This window comes from Pseudochaenichthys georgianus, chromosome 3 (assembly GCF_902827115.2).
Source record: "Pseudochaenichthys georgianus chromosome 3, fPseGeo1.2, whole genome shotgun sequence".
In the NCBI taxonomy this organism is placed as follows: Eukaryota; Metazoa; Chordata; class Actinopteri; order Perciformes; family Channichthyidae; genus Pseudochaenichthys; species Pseudochaenichthys georgianus.
In genome coordinates this window covers 26,925,588-26,950,280 of record NC_047505.1, presented here as the reverse complement: position 1 = coordinate 26,950,280, position 24,693 = coordinate 26,925,588, and the positions used below count along the sequence as shown (strand labels likewise).

Genomic DNA, 24,693 nt, shown 5'->3' with positions numbered 1-24,693 from the left:
TAAAAATATCAAACCCCCCGTTAAAAATGTCCCCCACACATACAGGATGCTTCCTACGCCCATGGTGTGTGTGTGTACTGTGTGTACTGTGTGTACTGTGTGTACTGTGTCCACACAAGGGGACGGGTAATAACCGGAAAAACATGACATGGGACCTTTAAGCTTGGTTTCCTTTTTCTTTTCTTATCCAGATATTGATGAGTGTGCTGTTAATCAGGGGCTCGGGCCGTGCACGAAGCAGTGTCACAATACCCAAGGATCATACCGATGTTCCTGCTTGTACGGGCACATCTTAGCCGGAGACGGACACAGCTGCATCCCTGAGTGTCCATCTGGATACAGGAAGCACCCGACAACATCTGATAACCAAACTACAAAATCTCTTAGGGAGGAGTGTGTAGGTAGGAAAACATAAAAGCTGAAGTTATACCATGTATGTCCATTTATTTCACCAAATAAATCATTAATGAATTTCTCTGTGTCCACACAGATGTGAATGAGTGCCAGGAGGAAATGTGTGAGTGGCAGTGCATCAACCTGCCAGGCTCTCACCGCTGCATCTGCCCCCGAGGATACACACTGCACCAAGATGGGCGGCGCTGCAAAGGTCAGTGCGTTAATGCATACTCATAATGACTGACTTTGTTATAATGTGGTTTATGTGTAGATATATTCACTGAAATCGTGCTGTGTGAAAATCTTAATTTCTCTCCCTAACTTCCAGACATTAATGAGTGCAGTCGGAAAAATGGAGGCTGTTCTCACCTGTGTGTGAACCAGAAAGGTGTCTATAAATGTGCCTGCCCAGCCACCCACCGCCTCTCCCCCTACAGCTGGAAGAAATGTGTACCAAGGACGACAGCAAACAGTGCAGGCTGAGCTGGAGGCTATACTGTTTCTTGTCCATCTTTATGTCTTCCAATGTGAAGACACACATAAATAAGTATCACTACTATTTTTACTGAGTGTACATCATCCTCTAACTGGGTTTTATGGTCTTCACAGCACAAAAACCAAGCGAATGGTTAAATAATAAACAATAACATGAGTTGTTTTCTCTATTTATTTATTTATTTTAACTGTATTTTCAGATTAATTCATAAAATACATAATTTAATTATTTGATCAATTTTAATGTTTTATTTGTATTGTTTTGTATTGTTTATATATTTGGGGAATTAATACAAATATATTAACCATAATCACTGTTTTTTGTCTTCTACATAAGATGTAAAATACTTAAGTTATTGACTAATTAAGCCCTGGCCCCAAAGTTGCTGATGCTGTGCCTTTGAACTTTACAATCTATCACTGAAGAAGTTAACAGATTTGCCAATGGAAATTCAAAGTGAAAAATGACACCTTACTAATTTCTCACACTAGCGCGTTCTACATAATCCTTAAAGGAAAGTCGGTACCACTTTACAATAAGACTACCCTTATAAAGGATTCATATAGGGTTTATAATTAGGTTGTAAACACTTTATAAGGGTAGTCTTATTGTAAAGTGGTACCGGAAAGTCAAACGTTTCCTCCACATGTCATCCAGCAGCGGGTTTTATCTTCCAAAGTATTTTAATGATCATACAGATACCTTTCTAGGGCCGACAGTGATTGACGTTTGGTCACAGCGGGATTTACTAAAAAATATTATATTATTTTTAGAATTCACATTGTCATTGCAGAAAATGTATTTTCACACGCCACAGTAAATAGAAAAATGAACCACCATTGTTAGTCAAATTATTTTATTATTGCATGAACATAAACATATTGTAATAATGGAAATGAGTAGACAGTGCATTGTTAAAATAATAAAATGGGTAAAAAGGAGATCTGTTAACATAGTAAAATATAATGTTATATATATTTTTTTTAATAATATTCTATTTATATTTGTTATTGTTTTAAATTAATTGTAATATTTCAGCACTAGGTCAGCATCCACATAGGTCATACTCAACTGTTTGCTGCCGTTTCTTTTCAAATCAAAGCACTGGGACAAAAGTTGTTTGCAACTTTTTGTCTTCCCTCTGCTTTTCACACTTACTGAGACCTTATTCAACATACTCCGGACCTCTCTTGTTCCTTACCAAAATCTGGCTTTACTTTCATGTCGCTCTTTATGTACAAATCATATTATAAACATTGTATACATAAAGAACACTTATATGTTCCTCTGCTAAGGCAGACTTTTACCCTACATATTTATAATAAATGTACTTTAACTGTACATAAATGAGCACACCATGAATATGTCGAGGTACATGCTAAATGTTTACTTGCAATGTAGTGACAAAACCCTGGTGTGTCATTCATATGCAAACAGACGGATTAGTCTTCATTCATTGTACAAAACAAACAACACATCCAAAAAGACAAAAAACATTGCCGCCATTCAAGGAAAACTATTATTCTCGTTCCCGTACGGCTTAATGTTGACAAAATACCACACCATGTTAGTTTTATTATCATCAACACTAAAGTATAAAGAGCCTGCATGCTATCAGAGGTAAGACTAATGTTAAGTCATATGCACAAATTATTAATTTGTGTGGGAAGAAGTAAATCAAGGTTAATAAATGTTCCATGATTGATATATTATTTTAGTATTTGATGGGATATTGAGGATTATCAACAGCAGAAGCACAATACATTATAAGACTTCTAAATACTTTAAACAATAAAGTACCAGGGATGAAAAATAGAAATGATTGCTATAAAGAAAAAATGTTATAAACATCCAGGCTCAGTATAATTATAACAGATAATTACAGGACAGATAACTGTTCATATAATAATATACTCACACACAACACCAACAGCATATACATGTGCTTATAATTTTGCAATTAAATGTACATAAAATGCATGATTGAAAGTCCAGCAAACACGCACTCAAGCTGCATATTTAATAAATAAATAAATTCAGAGACCAGTTGCTAAAAAAGGAAAAATATACTCCTATGTAGTGGTTTGAAATCAGCTGCCAAGGCGAGTGAATTGAAGAGTAAATACTCACAAGCACCACAGGAAATGTAAAAGCTGATAACGAGAAGCTTTGCTGCCTCGGGCCAGAGGATTCTCTACGATGAAGCTTGTCTCTCCAGGTGTTCAGTCTGTTCACTGCATCAGGCAGCTGGAGCCTGGCAGGAAGTCCTGGAGATAAGTGATGGTCGCCTTGGACAGGTAGGTCATGGTGCCGAAGCTGCCACTGGGGGCGCTGTCGTAGAAAAAGTTGCAGATTCCGGTAGCTGGGTCTTTCTCAAGGAAATAATCACTGGCACTGTGGGACTTCTGGGGATGCAGTGGTAGAAAACAGTAAAGCCACAAAACATACAAAATTATGACTGCAACTAAGAAATCAGAAATTGTGAAACATATCTATTCAAGTTCCTCAAAAGTGTTGTCTTTAAATGTCTTTCCAGTCAAAAAGCCAAATATATTCAGTTTAATATGATATGAAACTCAAGAAATCTCCATATGAAAACAACATATTTTAACCTTTTATGCACAAAATGTAAGAAAAAATTATAATAACCTGGTCATTGAGGAAGAGGTCATTGGCCAGATGCAGGATGCGGTCCACGTGAATAATGCCACCGATGCTGTTCACGTCCACGTCGGCCACCAGGCCCAGAACCATCATGGTCTCCACCAGCAGCTGCCGGTACTCTGGCTGAGGGACGTGGTTCAGGACAGACTCCACCTGCACCGCAAACTTGATCTCTCCCTCTGTCATCTGCACAGGAAAAAAAAACGTTAAACACAGAAACACACACGGAGAGTCCTAAAACAGCTATTGTCTGTGAGATGCTACCTCTCTTGTGGTCGAGGAGGGCAAGACATATCCATCGATGGACAGGCCGTGGCACTTCTGCAGGATCTTCCACACCTTCTGGTAGAAACCCGACGGTACTCTGTTGATGGCTCCATCCAACCTGCGCCTCCTCAGCCACTGGCCCTGCCTCTCCTCCCAGTGCAGCTGCCCGTCACCCGGGCCGGCGCCCACCGGGGACAGGATACCACTGGGGGTAGAGGGGCTGCTGCAGCGCTGCCGTGAGAGAACAGGAGGATACTGTTTAAACATCTTTAATGGACTTCTCGCTTCACAAATGTTTAACCCTATACCTGCAATTATTCATGCATATTGATATCATGCTTTATCAAACTTGGTAAAACAGGCTGGTGCTGGTGCTATTGGGCTTTATAGTGTAAATAACAATTACTCTCCACTTACAAAAGCAACTATATATTGAATGTAATGTTCTAAGGTTGCGTATGCCTCCATGAATGATTGTCCAAGACATATCAGGGTTGCAATTCCTGCTTTAGGTTCAAAGGTGTCTTTTTCAAAATAATAAAAAGCTAGAATAACAGCAGCCTTATCCCTAAATGTTTCTTTTTTTTTAATCGTCAACCGGAGATTTAACAAAATATGAATAAAAAATGCTTTTCAGATTAGTTTGCTCAGTGTGTCTATATATTATAACTACGGCAACCCTAGGAAGGACAAACATGTCTATATGTTTATGCAGTATTTGTAAGCAGATGAGGTGGAATGGTTTACCGTGGAGCGAGGAGAAGTGACATTGCTACTCAAGGAATGACCGCCGCTGAAGATCTACACATGGATATGGATGAGATGAGAGAGAACAGTTTGAGATGATTGACATGGTTCTCATACTGCACAGAGATGTTTCATCTGTAGAGTGAAATTCAATTAATCGGAAACAATGACAGACCACAAGAAAGCCCATTCCACAAACAAATGATGCCACTAAATGCTGAGACTCTATCAAGTAATGATAGACGAGTGTGGGCTTCCAAAGAGAAGCTTATAGAAGGTCTGGATTGGATGAGGTAATGAGTTGTCTAAAAGCAAAATGTTATACTGTTATAACATTAGCAGAGATATGTTAGTGTACTGTGTTAAGCATGTTTTCCTTCTGATATGTGATGAGGTGTGAGTCGTTCCAGATATGGAGGGCGTATGAGCAGGGTTAAACGGCGGTTTGTTTTCTTAAGACTGACGTTAGAAACATGCTAAATATTATCAAACCCAACGCACACTGATAGGCCGAGAGTCATCCAGCTGCAACCAAAGTAAGAACACTGTTAAACTATTCTGAGATAGATTGATAGATAGGATAGATAGATTATTATTGTTAAGGATTACTATGCAATGATCATTGTTGTGCTTCCCACCTGTTTTATCTCCCTCTTCAGTTTGTGTATTCCTGTGCGTTCAGTCTTGGTGGCTCCAGTGTGACCAAGTTCATGGATGGAGATGGCAGGACTAGTGGCTGTTGACTGGATTGGGCGCACTGTTAAAAACAGATAACAAACAAACAAAAAAATGTATTACTTCTTCTATAGCCTATTTCTAGACCTCTAGAAGAATTGGCCAGTAAAAGCCCTCACATATACTGTGAAAGAAGCAGAAAAACTCACCGCTTTTCTCCACCCCAAACTCTTTGCCACTGAGGATGTGATGCAGCAGGCTCTTCATGCCGAAAGGACTCAGGCTCATTAAACTCTCAGACGCCTCTTCCCCTAAAAAGATGATACACATTTTAAATGTTTCACTGTGCAGGTTAGTTTATGTATGTGAAAATATTTGTTCCTGTGTTTTCCTACCGGAGCAGTGCAGGCTGCGAGCCAGCTCCGTGGCCATCACCTGCATGATGAGTCCGATCCTGAGCCGGAGCATGTCCCCAAACAGAGCGGGCTGCGACCGCACGTACATGGCTAGATAGACCATGATTTCCTATATGACAAACACACAGCTGTAAGGGAAGTGTTTGAATAATTAATGAGGCAGTCCAGAGGGTTTAAGAGTTACCTGTGTGAGAACAGCTATACTGATGTCCTGACCACTGGCTTCATATATGAGATCGTTTAACTCCTCAGGAGGAAGAGGACTGAAAGGGAATAGAGAAGAGAAAGATTTGGTTTGTTTGGTATGTTTATTAGCAAAGCCTTAATGTGAGTCACTCCAGTTCCTGTGAATAATGACTTACACTGTGATGACTCTTTCCCTGGGCTCAGGGGGAAGACCTACAGTCAGCTGCTTGTGATGAGAAATCAGATCCGTGCAGGCCTGAGGAATAGACAGATTTTATCATGGCTAAATGTTTTTAAATATCTCATAATCGATTGGTTTTGCACCTTTTTGTTATAGCCAAGTCAATCAGCAGGTATTCAAAGTGTTGTTCAAAGACACTTCCTAAAATAAGTTACAGGCACATTTTTTTTATGTAGAAAATAAAACTACCTACTAGGCAATAAACCTGATTCAAAATGTTATGATGCAATCTTTCTCATGGCCAGCAGATGGTGTTAAGAGCCTTCCAAGAACATGGTTTGATAATGATACCATGAATTGTACTTACATTAGTGAATTCATATTTGGGACAGCTCGGGGGAGATTACAGTATATAAGACTAGTTTAGATAAGAGTGATGTGTGTAAGTTAAATGTTGCATCTAAGGTGTACTAGAGGAGGAGAATACTTTAGCAGAAGAAAAAAGGGAAAACATTGCTCCTACTGTGTTTAATTCAATTAGTTATACACTACTTGTTTTGCTACATGTCGGGATGTACTGTAGAGTATGTCAATTCAAAAGAGTTGAACTATGTAGGGTTATATAGTGCCAATATTTTGAAAATAGTCTCAAGCATTATGCTGAGCAACCCAGTTGTCTGTTGTAATAGAAAATGACTCCTCACTGACCTCAGCGAGGACCTCCACTCTCTTGCGTAGGATCCCAGAGATGTATCTGATGAGCCCCCACTCTCTGGAGGACCCAGCCTGTTCATACAGCTCCTCCAGCAGGGACCGCACGCTGACCCCGCCCTGCCCCTGACCTGACAACTCCACCAGCCAATCAGCTCCTCTGGGCATTGGAAAAAACACAGTGCGGGTCATTGAAAAAAAAGTTTGAGTATGATAATAAACGTGTGTGTCTGCATATACGTCTCTATGTCAGTACTTCATTATATAAAGGATGTAGAGTATGTCGGCCTGGTCCTGCAGCGTCGGACACTCTTTGAGCTGCCGCACCAGCGCTGCAAAGTCTGTGTTCCCCTGCGAGTCTCTGGGCAGGTGCAGGTCAGCAGCACTGTGGGGCTGGAGAGGGAGGTCGGTGTAAGACTAAATACACTTCATAGCAATACCGACGTCACAAGAGAAGAAGTGTCTACCTTGTGCTGCTTTGTCTGTGGGCCATGCTGAGGTTGAGCAGGAACATTAAGTAGGTTGAGAGCTTTGCGGCGTTTGGTCTTAATAGGAGTCACAGGCAGGTACATGGAAGACTCTGAAATACACAACATTTGATAAAGTGAAAAGGATCATTTTTGCTATGTTAACAATGTTTTTATTTGTTACTTGGTTGAATGTTTAATTTTGTATTGCACCTTTATTTACCCCACAGAAATATTTGTTCAGTACCCATTGAGGCCCCTGACAACGCACAACTCAATGGGATATTACTCTGTTGTTTTCAGCATTAGATTAGATTTAGAGTTGGATGGAGGTAAGTAGGTTTTACATTTGAAGAAAAAATCCAATTTTGCCTCTGCAACATCATGTCTTGGTGCTTCATTAAAGTATGGGTTACCAAGGCTTCAAATTACAAAAAGCTTTTTTCTTTCTCTTCTTTTTTTTGGAGAAAAAACTTAAATACTGTAGATAACTGTTTCAACTGGATTTGTGTTTCCCATTACCAAAAATCAGCCATAGCCCCAAGCCACATTTGTATTCTGCAGTGCCTTACTATAACGGCCCGTCCACACAGCGGCGTGCGTTGAAGCTTGCCGGCGGGCGTGTCTGAAACTCGACCAACAACCAATCACATGAATCTCCCGCCCCTGACACTCAAGCAGTTGTTTGATTGGCTAGAGCTTGTACTGGCATATGTTTCGATTGGCTGACGCTTCTGCCGAGGCTTCAAAAGTTGAACATTGCTCAATTTTTGCAGAGAGCCACGCCAGCAAAGCTCCGCGTCGCTTCCCACAATGCAGTTCGGCGAAAAGTGACGTCACCCCATTCAAAGTGAATGGTGAAGCTTTCAATGCACGCCGCTGTGTGGACGGGCCGTAAGCTTTACATCAGCCTTGATAAGGCCTGGACCATGGACAGCAGCATTACAGAAAAATTTCCAAAAGATGAAACAGACTTTTCCCGACAAGTCTCTTTTGCTTTTTCCTAACCTAGTTAAATAACCCAGAAGTATCTAAGAGGCTGAGATAAGAGATATTTAAATTCTCAAGATGCCAATAATTCCATATGGCAGACCAAGTTATCATAACTACTTAGCCGACTGTAAGTGCAGTCATATTTTCTTTGCATAACAGATGTCTTCTCCTTTTCAATTCTCCCTCACGTCCTCATGATGTTTTCTCAGCACCAGTGGTGTAGTGGGCGTTGGACGCGGTCGTATGCCGTACCCCCACTTATTTGGAGCATGATCTTTTTTGTAATAGTAAATATAAAATCATTGCCAGTCTTATCAGTTGCAAGTGTGTATTTGTTGTAATAATGACAAAAACATAATACATTTCACAGTAATTATAATAAAAACGATTTCCTTAAATAATTATGATTAGTCATCACTCTCGTGACCCCGCGGCGAGCTGGGGGTGTGTCAGTGACACACCCACGGCCAGCATACCGCCCGCCGATTTTGCGGCAGCTCTTTCCCTCAAGAACGCTAACGAAAAAGCTATATAATGGCAGGCAAACGTTTTTTACTTGACTTATTTTCTAAAAAGAATATAATTCACAAGAAGAAAGAGGCTAGCAGCACCGAAGCTACAAGTGAAGCTGCTACTAGTACTACAGTACATCATCAGAAGAGCCGCCTAAAGACGTGGATAATGCTAGCTAACGTGCACGTTAGCTGCGCTAGCAAGGTTCCCCTGGCTAGCTCAAGCTCACCTTTCCCAGAGGTATGGACTAGGGATCGACCGATATGGCTTTTTCAAGGCCGATACCGATTATTAGTAATCAAGGAGACCGATAACCGATATTTGGAACCGATATACATTTGCAGTAAAATCAGAAAATCTTGGTGTCAAAATGTAGAATAACACAAACTCCAACACAACTTCTTTGAAATGCATTTAAGCATAGCCTATATTATGTTTAATGAACTTTTAAAACATCTTACAACTGGTTTCCTCTCTGTGCCCTTTTCTTTAGTGCAGCCATCTGCAATGAGTTAGAGAGACAAGCAGTGGGGCAGCAGGCTGACATGCTTAACTAACAATAATGCTTAATTTATTATATCAAACCAATGCCTGTCTGTCTAGCATAAAATCCCAATAAACTGCTAGCAACTGCAAAACACTATGCTAGCTAATGTTTTGCAAACTATTAAAAGTGAGGCTATTGCAGTAGACCTAACGTTAGACTAGTAGCCTCACTTCTAATATTTTGCTAAACATTTGCTAAATACATGTTGGCTAGCTAATGAGCTTCACATATCAACCTGAAAAACTGCGAGGCTTCACTCGCAGCCCCCCCTCCGCACCACAGTTCCGCTGCAAGACGCTGCACGCTGACTGACTTCCCCCGTCCCTGTGTAACTGGGAAGCTGATAGAATTAGATCAATAGATCGTGCTGTTTTTGCAACTTCAGCATAGGGGATTGGGATGTTTATTGAACTTCGGCTTTCAACTGATTTACCTTCGAAACACATGTATGGCTCTGCCGCTCAGCGCTGCTGCTTGCCTCTGTCTGTGTCTGCGTTCTTCGCACCTGCCTGTAATCTGAGAAGGTCCCGCCTCTATGGCTGGCTCCCGCGAGATGGGTCTGTCTGCAGACCGCAGCAAGGAGGCGTTTCCTATAGGGGCGTTTCCTAACTTTTTTTATCCAGCTGCTTTTATAAATCCTCGCAGAAGAAGCCATTGTTCTAGTGATGGGAATTCCGGCTCTTCTTGCTGAGCCGGATCATTTGGCTCACCAAGAAGAGCCGGCTCTTTCGGCTCCCAAAGGGCTCTTCAGTTTACCACATATTATACCTTTTAATTAAATAAAATGTAGCGCTGTTTTGACTAATGATTTATATGTGTACACATATCACTTAAATTATTCAAGACATCCTTTGTACTAAAGTATTCAAAAGTAAAAATTACATGTTTAATATAAATTATTTGCTGTGGCCAATTGTTTTCATTGCATTTACAGACCCGTGTAACTCTCTGTTACCACCCAATTAATGCATTGACTTGCTTGTAGAACCACGCTACACAAAACAGATGGCAACACCTATAAAAACTATTTAAAAAAAGGGGCTACTGTATCAACCTATATAAAGTATATAAATATAGTTTTTCTCCCTGCAGGAGAGGGGAGCGTGCTTTGAGTTCAACTGCTAGGCTGCAGCGGGGAGAAGAGGGGGACAAAAAGTAGGAAGAGAAGTAATCAGAAACCCTCCTTTTTACGCAGCGGTCCAGACATAGGGCATTAGGGCAGGGATATCTAGATACTTTCCAAGGTTTGACATAATGAATTGTGCTACTTTTAAAGCAAGCAACGATGTTTTCAAATCTGTAATCAAAAAGCTCCTCAAAAACACTATAGAAGCAGTTCCTGCCGTTGTTACGTTAGTTCAAACAGTAACAACGGACTACTTTTCTTAGCGGATGCATGTCAATTTAAATCAATACAGAAAACTATTTTTTAAATCAATAAAATCTTTTTCTAAATCCATAAAAGCATTTCAATTATTATTGGGAGTCATGTCGTTACTTTGTTGAGAATGTGGCCATGTGTAATAAGCGGGATAATGTCCACATTGCACATTGCATAATGTGCCTTCATGCCAATCTAGATCCCTCCGCAAAAACAAAACAAAAAACGTCTCGTTCGCGGGCGAGAGCCGGCTCCCGTCGTTCACTATAGGAAACGCCCCTATAGGAAACACCCCTATAGGAAACGCCTCCTTGCTGCGGTCTGCAGACAGACTCTATTGGCTCCCGCCGGGAAAATCTTCAGTGTTGATTGACACTTCAGTAATAGCCTATCAGATAGCGCTGTGGGCGGGACATTGCTCGTGTACAGAGAGTGGTGACTGCAGACAGAGAAACGGCCGCATCAGAGCCAAAGAGTTATCGGCAATTTTATAAAAAAAAGGCCGATACCGATAATCGGTCAAATGATGAATATCGGCCCCGATAATCGGTCGACCCCTAGTATGGACGGAGGAGATGTGGCGGGGCGGAGGAAACAAGAGGCATACCCGTGGATAGACTGCAAAGCTGGGAAACTGGGCTGCAAAGTTTGTTCATCCATTTCGGATTTATCAGTCTTCAAAACGCAAGGTGTGTGTGTGTGTGTGTGTGTGTGTGTGTGTGTACGTGCGCGCGCGCAAGCAACACGTTCTCACTCCCGTCACATATTGACGGACGGTCAGGGCCCCTCCCCGTCGCTATATTACGTACAGGGTACCCCTTGCCCGTCAGGCTTCTACGGGCAGGGCGTCCCATAGACCTTCATAGACCACGTGATCAACAACGATGGCCGACCTTCGTGTTATTCTCGGTGGAAAATGCCTAATTTTAAGGTTCATTTGGCCATTAAAATGCGTTTTGATGTCATTTTATGCGAGTAATGAGTTTTTATTACTGATTATTTGTGCAGTACATGTACATGATGTTTAGTTTGCTAGTTATGACGAAGATTACATCATGAATGTGTACACATTCATGGTTGCTAAGGTGGTTCCTATGGACGCTGCAACAGCTCCCAGACCACGTGATCAACAACAATGGCCAACTTTCGTGTTATTCTCGGTGGAAAATGCCTATTTTAAGGTTCATTTGGCCATTAAAATGCGTTTTGATGTCATTTTATGCGAGTAATGAGTTTTTATTACTGATTATTTGTGCAGTACATGTACATGATGTTTAGTTTGCTAGTTATGACGAAGATTACATCATGAATGTGTACACATTCATGGTTGCTAAGGTGGTTCCTATGGACGCTGCAACAGCTCCCAGACCACGTGATCAACAACAATGGCCAACTTTCGTGTTATTCTCGGTGGAAAATGCCTATTTTAAGGTTCATTTGGCCATTAAAATGCGTTTTGATGTCATTTTATGCGAGTAATGAGTTTTTATTTCTGATTATTTGTGCAGTACATGTACATGATGTTTAGTTTGCTAGTTATGACGAAGATTACTTCATGAATGCTAACGTTTTTTAGGTGGAAATGTGTTTTTTCACAGCAGAGTCACCCTCTGTACTTGGACTTATTGGGAGAATCTAAAGGCAAGAACATCCCAAATATTCATTTAGGTCTTTATTTTAGACCTTTAGTGTTGCCGTCTGTGAGGAAAATACATGGGGCTCAGAGCCCCCTTTCCACCGAGAATAACACGAAGGTCGGCCATTGTTGTTAATCACGTGGTCTGGGAGCTGTTGCAGAGTCCATAGCAACCACCGTAGCAACCATGAATGTGTACACATTCATGAAGTAATCTTCGTCATAAATAGCAAACTAAACATCATGTACATGTACTGCACAAATAATCAGAAATAAAAACTCATTACTCGCATAAAATGACATCAAAACGCATTTTAATGGCCAAATGAACCTTAAAATAGGCATTTTCCACCGAGAATAACACGAAGGTCGGCCATCGTTGTTGATCACGTGGTCTATGAAGGTCTATGGGACGCCCTGCCCGTAGAAGCCTGACGGTCAAGGGGTCCGCTGTCCGCAATGAAGGTTTATGGGACGCCCTGCCCGTAGAAGCCTGACGGGAAAGGGGTACCCTGTACGTAATATAGCGACGGGGAGGGGCCCTGACCGTCCGTCAATATGTGACGGTGTGTGTGTGTGTGTGTGTGTGTGTGTGTGTGTGTGTGTGTGTGTGTGTGTGTGTGTGTGTGTGTGTGTGTGTGTGTGTGTGTGTGTGTGTGTGTGTGTGTGTTCAGCTCCGCTCTGTGTGTGCGTGTGTGTGTGTGTGTGTGTGTGTGTGAAGCACACGCTGTCTGCTTATTTGCAATGTAGGCTAGGCCTAATCAGAATAATTTCCAGTCCAGATTCAATGTTTGCATTAGTAGGCTATATATATTTTTCGTTTTGTTTATTTAATAAGTTAATTTCAGGACAACTTTGGGAATTTTGTTTGTTTGTTATGAGTTTTAAATAGATTTTGAAAGTGGAGATAGAGAGAGAGAGAAAAGCAGCGCTGTCTGCTTAGTTGCAATACTGTAGCTTATGCAATTTAGGCCTATACATTGTTTATGTAACGTATGTGCCAGTGTGTCCATGGTTTTGAGTCTGTGTGTGTGTTGAGCACAGCGCAGTCTGCTTTTTGCAGTACAGTAACTAAAGTAGGACTAAGCATACCGGTAGTTTCTGTGGACCTGTCTGCCCGAGTGCACTGCGCGCGTGCGCACTTGTGTGGCATTGTTTGGGATGACCCAATTTAAAATAGCGTCCCCCCAGTAAAAAGATCCCCACTACACCACTGCTCAGCACTGTTAAGGAAATACGGTTAGGAAAAGCCTTGATGATGTTTTTGAATAGAGTGCAGCCTTCCAATGAATAGTTAGACTGGAATAACTCACTTGGCATGTTCAGGCCCTGGACCTGGGCCATGAAGGACAGGATGTCCCTGGTGGTGTGTTCAGCACTGAATACGTGGTGCTGCCCCCTCTGGATGGGAGGAAGATGACTCTTGGTGGTGGTGCTGTGGAGCAGCTGGGTGAGGTACTGGTCAAACTGGTCTTTTGAGCCCTCTGGAGTTAAAAAGCAGACAAACCATTACTAACAGTTTAATCATATGTCATTCAAAGTATCACACAGTTAATCAGCAGCTACCCAAGGGAACATAGTTGTTGTATTCCTCTCCATATTCCTCCTCATCGTCATCATCATCATCCTCTAGTAAGCTGTCATCGTTCTCCTCATCCAGGAAGCTGAGGCGAGTGTGGAAGGACGTGGTCTGGATACTGGAGAGGTCTGACATCTGCACCCTGTAGTAACATCAGCAGAAAATACCCACACATTAACATTTAACACACTAATATTATGATGTCCTGTGGTACAGATGAAAACAGACCTTGCTCCAGCGAAATAGCCATCTTTCAGTTTCCTGAGGGTTGATACGATACACGGGTCAATCGCGTCTGCATCTTCAACTGGAAAAAAGAGCAGTGAAATAATTTGACAAAATAGCAGTATGGAAATTGACAGTAGGAATATTTTGGATCCCAAGCTTGGAAGCAACATATACAATTTGTGCGGATTATTAATTGTTAAAATGTATTATATGCAATCCTGTTTTGGATTACATTCCTGCAAGCTGCTGCAATATAAAATGCTATTCAAAATGAAATTTGTGAAGGTTTCACACGTCTTCCTGAAAACTATATCTGTCAAACTGATTTGCTTTAGGGTAAAGAGCCTTATTACCCAGCATGCTGCGGGTGATTGGGAAAGTGAGTGTGGGCCGTCCTGTCATCCTCCAGCAAGAGGAGAGATAGGCCAGCTCGGTGCGTAACATCTCCACGATCATCTGGTTGTCCAGTGCCAGGTAGAAATGGTGCTGATCCAGAAACTGGAACATAGAGAAGAGAGGATCGATATTATTAATTAATCAAAATGACTACCACCTTGTTGTTTTGAATATCAATATCACAACTCAAGTTTTACCTGGGGGGCGAAAATATAAGAGCGATTTCTGATCTCGTAGAATTTGGATGTTCCCAGAACACCAATGTGTCTGTAGGGCCTCCCGCTCAAATTCAGTTTCTTACAGCTTCCTGTGGCAATGACACAAGATGTTACTTTTATTATTCTTAATGTTAGGGATTAATTTTGTCTTTACTTCTAGATATTTAACCTTTCTGCCTGTTGATGTTTATCACCAACCCTGAGTCTGTTATCTCCTGTAAGGAATGTGCTAATGCAGTCATATGCACTCATTCTCAGTTTTATGACCGGTCAACTCTCGGTCACAGAGCCTAAGAGTCAGGCAAGTGATTGAGTATCTCCAGAATGTTGGGGATATCTCCAGTGTTCCCAGGTGTTTACGCACCATCCCCCAATATGTGGATTAACTCTCTGTAAACTAGTTAAAAGGTCTATGAGAGAGAGATAGGCTGGTCAGATTTGACATGGCAACCCACCCGTGCAGTCAGAACCTCTGGCTGTGGGACTTGTGATGTGAATTTCTCTGGCCGATACTTGTAATAAACATCAGTGTTTCACATCAAAGCTCCAACTCTCCTCGTGTCTCTCTGAGTCCTGACTCTCCATTGCTGCAGAAGTTTCCCTTACACTTAACACAATCACACTAAAGGAAAAAGTGATAGTGCTCGTTTACCAAGTTTGACATAGACATGGCTCAGGATGCGAGCAGGCATGACCCTGATGGGCAGAACCTCAGCCATTGTCTGCACAGTGATCCCATGATCTCTCAGCAGCTCCTGGATCTCCTCAGTCTCTGCTAGTACACACACTGACACACACATGGAAGAAGAAATATATTATGTCCTGCTTGCTTTGATCAAATCTGTATACAAACCAGTGGCGAACCGTCAGGGCCTTCAAGGTATTCAGAGAATACCCTGGAACACTCCGATAAAACAAACAAAAAATCTATTTAATTATATAAATAAAATGTATGTAAAATGAATAAATGAGAATCGTATCTGTGTTGTTGATCTGTAATATTACAGTGTTACGTTGATTTGTTTGTCCTTCTCGGACCATGCACTACGCATTTCAGTGGTTTTGTGTTAGAAAAGAAAGCAACCAATCAGATTTTGTTCTGGGTCTCTGGGTAGAATATCCTTCAACCAAGGTATTCTACATCCTTGATCGAATGCCCTGGCCGTTGCACTGAATGAGAGCGTACGTTTGGACTGACAGTTTGATCAACCAATCATATATTGATTTGTAGCCAATGGGCGTATTCTTTCAGAGTTCCCCTCGGTTCCAGGGTATTCAAGAAGGCCCGGTAGTTAACTGGCTCGAGGCAGAGGATCTAGATGAATGCCACGAAGCCATTCATTTGCCGTTTTATTGTTTTTAACGTTGAAATGGCAAGTGCAACAGGTGAAGATGATGTTGTTGCGGAATTGTTGCGAGTACCCTTTTCAAGGCGACAATTCAGTGAAAAGACGGACATCATAACCGCGGGGGGGGGCGGCGGAGGGTGTGTCTACAGAAGGTCCAGTTGTGATAGACACGGTTCGCACCTGATACAAACTAATGCAATTTGTTGATAGTTTTGAAGTTGTGTGTGAGTATTCCCCCATAGTTTGCCTAACAAGTGATAAGGTTGTACGAAAACTTCATCTTCATGTTTAATCACATAAACACATTTGATTCAATGATTTCTAATTCTTTCATTCTTACTGTTAGTAGATTTTTGGGGATTTAATTCATTTTTTATTCAACTTCTGGACAGATATTTCCTCAAACTAGTGATAGATCACAAACCTTGTACCACAACATCGGGCTTGAAGTTCGTGGAGAATCTCCGGTTGAGAGGATCTATTTCTCCTGGTGCTAAAAAGCCCTTCACACAGAAAGAAAAAGAGAGAAAGAGAAATGGATGGTGAGCTATTACTGAGGGTAAGAATGGCAGTGGTATTATTGAGGACATCTGGTAGAAATTCATTTTCTTCACGTTTATAATATATAGAAACTGCTAGATTCCTGATTAGTGACATTGTCTATTGCAATGATAATCGCAGTAATAACAGATGGCTGCAGAGTGTTGCAGGTTGTGGTGTTTAAGGTTCCTGTTAGTACCTCGGCCAGGAGACAGCTCAGGATGTAGAGCGACTGTCCCCACATGTGCGGCAGCTGCCCCATGGCTAATCTGTCCACTGAGTGAGGATTGCTGTACTCCTCCTCCACCTGTTGGTAGGTAAAACGTGTTCTCATTTTCATGTGGTTGATAACATACTCACAATGACCATGCTAGTCTAAAGTTTTTAGAGTTTAACATTTCCACTCATTAAGTTCAGCTGAAGCTGAATGTTGTTAACCTTAGTCATAACAAGTATTATAAATTGAGATTTCGCTAGCTAGTCAGCATGTCTAAAAAACTAAATTCTATTCTGAGTAATACAAAGCATTAACTTACAACATTTTGTATATCATTTTATTTAGCACACCCTTTTTCGTCATTTTATATAAAATTTAGTTTAGTATTAAAGGACTTCACATTGTCAAAGTAGATACAACTGAATATTATTTATCCATGAAAAGATAAGCATTAGTCCTGTCATGTTCATGAAACACTTCAATATCATATTGTAGGTTTTGTCAGAGTATGCGACTAGAATCTGTTATATGTGTCCTATGGGAATGGGATACCTTGTCAAGTGGTACAGCATAAAGTTCAGGCAGCAGTTTGATGCCGTTCTTCCCTCTGATCAAAATGCCCTCCAGTGCCTCACGGTACTCCTGAACCTGTGCAAAGCCCAGTCATTTGTTCAATATCACCACTTCAGCACAAGTCGTTCAAAGTGACTTAATGACTGTGTGAATACTATCAAAACTGGCCCAGTGTGTTTGGTTTTATCACCTGTACTTGATCTCCAGAAAAGATACCGTCCAGGATGAGATAGGTCCAGAAGACGGGCCACTCACACTCGATATTCTCAAACAGCTTGAGCTCTGCAGGATCGTAGTGCAGCCGAGATGGGTCCTAGAGAGGAAACAGCAAAGGTCTACAGTACAACCTGCCAGCTAAAACTATACAATACACATGATCTTACAGGAAAAAATCATACTAAGCCACCGATGGAATCCACTCAAAGGGTCTCTTATTCCATTCAAAGGTGCGTTTATCTATAATTTAAAGGAATATCTTACCTCTTTAGGACATCGATATCCATCCCTGATGAAGCGACAGCAGCCATAGCGACCCTGAAACAACCCAAAAGAGTGTAAGTGTTAGCTTGATTATTAACTTTCAAGAACAAGGAAAAAGAGTATAAGATCAAATACTGTATTGTGTACTGTACCTGCAGTTTGCTTATGATTTCCGACTTAGTGATGGCCACGAGTTCAGCATCCTCAACAGCAAACGCAGGGAAGGAAATGACGGACAGAAGCCCAGCGTCTATCTCCTTTGAAGTTGAAGCTCTTGGCAGCATGGAGCAAAGGATGGACTGTAGAAAAACACACAGAGATGCTCAGAAAACGAAGAGAGACATGTTGGTGTGGCTGAAGGTAAAGAAAAAAGTTACCTGACAATGTTCCACTTCATCAGGCAAAACATGGATGACTGACTTTGGACCTCCATGAGCACCAAAAAGATCCAGCTCATCTATGGCCTCCAGGGCTGCCTGCACACAAACACATCTTAAACAAAACGTCCATCTGTTGGTCTTTATGTATGGTATGTCATAACCATAGTAACATGTACCTTAGCAATCCCTACAGAGCTGCCATTGAGCTCTGGGATGCCCTGGTTGGTCTTGTCACCTCGCTCCCACATCCCATAGTCCTACAGGAGAAGTAAATAATATTGACATAATTTCTTCCCAAATGATCCAGTCTCTAAATTATACCCATATGTCAGATCTTAGTTTTCAGTATTCCACAGATTCTTCTTCCTTGATAAAGCCTGATGCCTAAATCACCCAGAATTCAACTTGATTACAGTGTTTATACTAGGAGATGAATGCAGAGATGATGAACAGGTTAAGGTAAGCTCACTTCTTTTTAACTCCAAACCAGCAGACTTATAGTTTTTACTGACAATGACTCAAATGACATTTGAGGCTAATGTAAGCTGGACAAAACATAAGCATCTACTTTGTGTTTTCTACAAACCAAATCTTTGAAATTGTTACTCACCGCCACTTTGTATGCAGCCTCTATGTAGAAGACCATGTTTTGGATAAAAGCCACTTCATCCAAGTTTGAGATAATGCGAAGACCTGCAAGATATGACAAAATCAGCGACCAACTCATGCTTTGGTACTTTAATTGTCCCCACAGAAGGGAAGCTGACCAAGCATGGTGAATTTTTGTTTTTATACAAAGACAACTTTTTCAATACCTATACCAAAAATGAGAGACAGAAATACCACTTGTAGTTTTTACTGACCTGAGGCTGTCATCTGGGCCAGCATCAGCAGGTAAATGGAGGTGGCGTCTACCTGGAGATGGCCCCACTGGTCGTCCCCAACAACCGTGGCACAGGTGGGAGTATCATATTTGGCATGCAAGCAATCTTTTGTACTCTGGGTGTATTTGAACTTCTCCACCTTGGCCACCTGAACATGCAAATATGCATGCACAAAAGACACGTACACATATTTAGTACATGTGTTTTTGGGGTGTTAAGCCATTAGAGAGCAGAAAATAATTCAGAAGAGATGGTGGATGACATGCAACACAAATATCCCCAAAGTAAAGATTTCTATATACAAGTATATTGTTGAAACATGAAATCACAGTTTTATAAATCGTAAGGATTGTGTTTGTATGCGAATCTCACATATGCTCCAAAATATAGTTATTGATCTTATGCAGCAGAAAATGTTGATATGGATGATATGGAAAATAATTATATGTGTTAACTTCACAGTGATTCCTTCTCCAGTGAGTCATTTTCCTTTAGGCCAACTGATGACAATATATCAGCAGCAGAGGATGATTATTTCATGGCTTCCCAAACACTGCAACATTTTAACACTCTGATGTGAACTTGGCATCTTCATCTTATTTCCAGCAATGGAAGAAGATAACAGTAACACCGTTACTACAGACAGGCTTTTACTATCACTTTCACTTTAACATATAGATCACCAACATATTGTTAATTATTGGAAATGTGTTTTTCTGACTAACTGCCCATGTTTCCTGAGTTTGACGAGCCTGTGCAGAGTGAGCAGACTGTGTCAGAAACCTGGAGATTCTGTTTACATAAAACACTGAATACCACAGTGCCCCTGATAACAGTGTGGTTTCAAATAACCAAAACACAGGCATATTAGATGTTCTACCACGAGGATGTGTGTAAACACAAGTGAACGTATGAACAACTAATGTGAGCAGAGGGCTGTCTTACCTGTCTCATCATGCACTGCAGAAGGCCCTGCATCAGCTTCACCACACTCTGTCAACAACAACAACAACAACAACATTAGTTCAATAATCAAACCAAAACAACACTACAATTATTTTTAGTAGAGCTGACAATAACAAATCACTTTTCTGACTGCAATCACTTTGTTGGACAGTGTAGTTTACCACTTATTTTTCCTAGCTAAGTGATCACATCATCATTTAAACTGAACTTAAAACATGCAACAATAGGTGATTAATATATTAATTTAATAAAAAAACTGCAATTTATCATTTTCATTACTGAGGAATCACTTGTGACTTGAGTTATTTTATAATGCTCAAAGTGATGTTTATAATTTGATTACTAACTCTGACTAACAGCCAAAAATAAGATAATATGATACATACAGTATACATGCAAAGTTGTAACCAGCAAATCTTTTAATGGATTGAATAACTTTAATCTGTGTTATAAAAATGAAATATCTTGTTTGAATTTGTGTTATTTACAACTGTAGTATATATTTGTGTAAATTACTCAAATAAGAAAGTGCTTACACCAAATGCTTGCATTACCAATCCCACACACACCTGCTCCAGTTCGTAGGCCTTGGCCTTGTCTTCGTCTCTGTCTGCATTCTTGCGGTAGGCCATGCCCAGCCCCCACACAGCCAAGACGCTGTAAACATTATCCCTCACCCAGGCATCCTTCTTCTGGGCACTGGCTGGCAGAAGTCCTGTCACTGGGTTCTGAAACAAACATACACTCAAAATTCTTATCAAAGAAGATACATGTTTTCCTACTTGAGCTTCTGCTTTCATAACAAGGATGGACAGTATACATTCTTTCATCACAAGAATGTACAGTAACAGTATACATTACTTGTTCAGGTTTAAGAATCCTCTCAAATCAGACCAACAGCGTGACTATACACCCTGGCATAGTCACATTGAATAAGGAAAGTTGGCACTGTGTCCATGGGTCACACTTTAAACTTAGACAGCTGTTGACTTTTGAAGTCCTAATAGATAAAGGTGCATAGTTCCCTGGTCCTCAGCCTTTTTCCATGGGCTGAACTTTGCTCACACCTTGTATATTTCTATGCAGCTCAATCTGGTTGAACCTGAAGCTATAAAGGCAAAAAAATACTTAAACAAAACTAGAAACAGTGTCCGTGAATGAAAATGTTATGGTGATAAGTAAGTGCAATGCACATTAAAAAAAAGTTTAAACTTATTCCCAATTTATGTTGCTTTATAAGTCAACTCTACTCCATTTTGGAGCCAAATATTAAACTTGTTACTCTAAACATATACTCTGTATCTGACAGCTTTAGTGACACGTTAGTTTTCACATACTGGATATGTGTACTGCACAGTACCAGCATAGTCTGCAAGGTAAATGCCAGGAGCACAGAGTTCATCCATATTGTAACAATGTATTTGTTTCCTCTTTATAATATACTATTATTCCTAACATTAAATAAACAAATAAACGATTATGTATCGTTATAGAGTATGCTACCCATTCATGTGTGAGGTAGTTAGAATGAGCCCTCCTTTTACAATGTAGATACGAATTATGCTAATGGTAATCAATACTTATATAATCCATTTATATAATGTACATCATTCTGAAATACGAAATGCTGCTTAATAAGTAGGCCTACCATTGCAACGTTAAGCGTTTGTAATGCAACTACATACATTAACGTTATGTCAATGCAAGCCTTTTAACACTGTGCTAATCCTAATGCTAATCCTGCCATGCATGACTGGATTTACCTGGTGGCACAGGATAGTCTCTTGGACCAGCCTGGCATAGCCGTCCAGTCTCACCCCGGAGTTACTGCGGCTCCTCATCCTGACAGATCACTGCGCACAAAACACCACAAGTTATGTTTGACCAAGTATACAGCACTTAACGTTGGTTATCATATTAAGGATAAATGCAACGACTACAAATAGATTAATCCCTGACGTAGTGTACCTGTCAATGGTGCATCCTCCGGTCCTGCAGTGGTGGTCCGTGGTGTGACCGCTCTGCAGAGCTGCTGCTCGGCTAAAGCTGGCTAGCTGAGTAGCATCAAACTAGGCTTGTTTGAGACAAGCGAGACCTGCGCAGTTGCGATCAACGTCTTGCTAGTGCGTTGCATGATGGTTAGTCATTTTGTCCGACTTGGGGCCCTTCTCACTTCTCTTATTTTTCATTTCCTCGCTCCTCGGTCTCGGTCTCACCGGAAGTTGATTTGTCTGCGCCATCTTGAGTAGCGTCCCAATCATAGACATATAAAGATCTCTTTATATGTCTATGGTCCCAAAGGCCTTATTTTTGCCCGAGGACCGAGGAGCGAGGAGCTATAAACGAGGAACCACCAGACCATCCTTCGATACAATCCTCAGACACTCGCCCCGCCCCCTTACTGTGTATCGCTCACTGATTGGACGAGGCAGTGCATGCACTGATCTGATGCTTCTGGACATGAGAGCAGTTTCCCAGCGGAGTGAAGAAAATACATGAACCTCACGGGAGTCACTCCTCAGTTTATACCGTGTTTTGTTTCAATTAATGTATCATTTAGTTACACATATGTGATATATCTGAACAACAAAGTGGTCAAAAATCATTTTATTCATGATCGCTTTTTTCGTTTTACATTTTCATTTATTGTCATTTCCATTCAGTCAGTCATTAAGTGCTATTTAAAATGTTAATTTGCTACATATCCAAACAAACAAGTGTGCAATCCAATGAATGTTAATCTAACTGGGTTTTGATAGATAACATATATGTTTTTCTTCTCTCAATTATTTTATTTTTATTGTGCACTCTAATCAATAATAATCCAACTAATGTTCGTTTATACATTTTAAGAATGGCGTTTATCTTTTTTGAGAATGAGTTCTTATTTAATTTTATTTATTTGGGTCTACAACAGATGATACAAATGTTTGTGTCAGTAAATGTGTACTAACAGAGTGTGTGTGTGGAAATAACGGGGATAGAGCTGCTGTTAGACGATCAGCTGTGCAGCGTCATATGATGTTTGCAACCTGATCTCACCAGAATGCGTGACTCCACCACGACTCCTTAACACCGCATTGCGTAGTCACTGGACTCACGAACTTTGTTACATTTACGTGTCGGCACCACGCAAACAACCCCAATGTAAAGTGAATGAGGCTCTTTTGTCGTGGTGCACACACGCATTTCTACAACGTCCTGCAGTGAGCTTTTATTCTATAAAACGTTTTTAAATCTACTTTATAGCTTGTAGTAACTCAAGGGAGGCTTCTTTTATTTTATTTGTATTCATAATCATTTTTATTTTTCGTCAGAATGTATTATGGTGCATTAGTTACGAATTGTTGTTCTCAAAAAACAGTGCATTGTATGTAATACAACTGTGATTTTTATTAGATTAGTTAGTTTTTAAGGAAGGCCAGAGCTTCAGCTGTGTCAAATAGATTGTTCCCTTTAGTTAACGTTTTTTAAAAGAACATTATATTCCGATTTGATCATGTCCACTTTATTGTATTACGGAGAGCAATGTGAGCATCCATTCCCATTGGATAACAGAGGATTTTACCCCGGAAGTAAGTATTCTCCTTACTGTCGATTGATTTTACAGTGCTATCTGCACTACTCATCAACTCAAAAATACCAGATTATCCTTGTTGATTACACAACATTGATTGGTTTAAATTGTGTGCAATGCTTTTGTAATTTTCCTCTTTGATTCGGAGAAACAAATATTTGTTCAGTTTAGGATGGCCGAAGACACTACACTACCCAGAATCCTCAGCTATTGTTCCGCGTTGCCTCAAGCTCTGTGATTGGTTGACCTCTAACTGCATTCCATATGAAAAAAAAACGTTTCGTAAAAGATAAATCATACTTTATTCAGCAGTGCTTGCTTTACTCTTTGAAAGTCATCACATGAATGCATTGTACATATTACACATCTGTCGTAGTTCTTTATTTATCTACAGAGATCTGGCCTCAAAATGGACCGGAAACTATTCTTTTACCGTTCTGTTTTAATTTCACAATAAAATTAGTAGTAATAATTTGTTTTGATATTATTGTTTTTTATTAACTACTAGACCGCTGGGTCATGTTAAGACCATATTTTCTGTGTTGCTGTGGGGTTTTTCCATCGCTTTTGTGTTACAAATATCAAAACAATAACAGAATATATCCGTCGTAAACTAAACCAGAAACAGCAGTATATTTTATTTTGTCAACACTGTAAACTTGACAGCTTTTTAACCTATGTTTTTAACCCATACCTCCTACTGGTTAAAGCACGTTATTACACGTTTAGAGTAATATTGAAATCTTGAAAAGGGATGTCCAAAATAGCAATTATATACAGTTTTTAATTAACTATTTGTAGAGAATAACGAGTAATGTATATACTTTATAGGGATCTGCAGATAAATATTTAGTCTTCTCAAGCACCAACAATCATTACATTACATTGCATTTAGCTGACGCTTTTATCCAAAGCGACTTACAATAAGTGCGTTCGACCAACAAAATACAAGCTTGAAGAAAACAGAATCATATAAGTACATCAGGTTTCATAGAGCCAAAACATTTCAAGTGCTACTCAACTGGCTTTA

General features: G+C 40.4%; 1 protein-coding gene across 5 annotated transcripts; it reads right to left on the bottom strand.

The window, feature by feature from the left end:
• Positions 1-1,767: 1,767 nt before the first annotated feature.
• Positions 1,768-22,392, bottom strand: phka2 (phosphorylase kinase, alpha 2 (liver)). 5 transcript variants are annotated; one of them, XM_034108221.2, is made up of 33 exons: positions 22,055-22,392; positions 21,850-21,939; positions 20,623-20,814; positions 20,066-20,113; positions 19,100-19,268; positions 18,847-18,929; positions 18,413-18,493; positions 18,234-18,332; positions 18,009-18,155; positions 17,857-17,910; positions 17,567-17,689; positions 17,356-17,451; positions 16,786-16,893; positions 16,471-16,549; positions 15,350-15,484; positions 14,677-14,786; positions 14,437-14,581; positions 14,084-14,162; positions 13,843-13,997; positions 13,590-13,760; positions 7,207-7,319; positions 6,996-7,132; positions 6,737-6,899; positions 6,024-6,103; positions 5,846-5,924; positions 5,641-5,770; positions 5,455-5,556; positions 5,209-5,327; positions 5,072-5,095; positions 4,571-4,624; positions 3,821-4,054; positions 3,542-3,742; positions 1,768-3,297 (listed from the first exon to the last, which is right to left on the bottom strand). In XM_034108221.2, the coding sequence occupies exons 2-33, from the start codon at positions 21,925-21,927 to the stop codon at positions 3,124-3,126; spliced, it is 3,762 nt and encodes a 1,253-aa protein (XP_033964112.1). In that variant the 5' UTR covers positions 21,928-21,939; positions 22,055-22,392; the 3' UTR covers positions 1,768-3,123. The 5 variants fall into 5 exon arrangements, with proteins under 5 accessions (XP_033964112.1, XP_033964140.1, XP_033964118.1 ...); XM_034108238.2 differs by having other exon boundaries at positions 1,769-3,297; positions 20,656-20,814; positions 22,055-22,391; XM_034108249.2 differs by lacking the exon at positions 4,571-4,624.
• Positions 22,393-24,693: the final 2,301 nt, after the last annotated feature.

Coding starts and splice junctions, on each gene's coding strand:
- phka2 (XM_034108221.2), bottom strand. CDS start 21,927: ATGAGGAGCCGCAGTAACTCCGGGGTGAGACTGGACGGCTATGCCAGG. Junction 15,485..16,470: donor GCCCGATGTTGTGGTACAAG/GTTTGTGATCTA, acceptor TGTGTGTGTCAG/TGTGTGTACTAGCAGAGACT. Junction 4,625..5,071: donor ATGACTCTCGGCCTATCAGT/GTGCGTTGGGTT, acceptor ATCCATGTGTAG/ATCTTCAGCGGCGGTCATTC.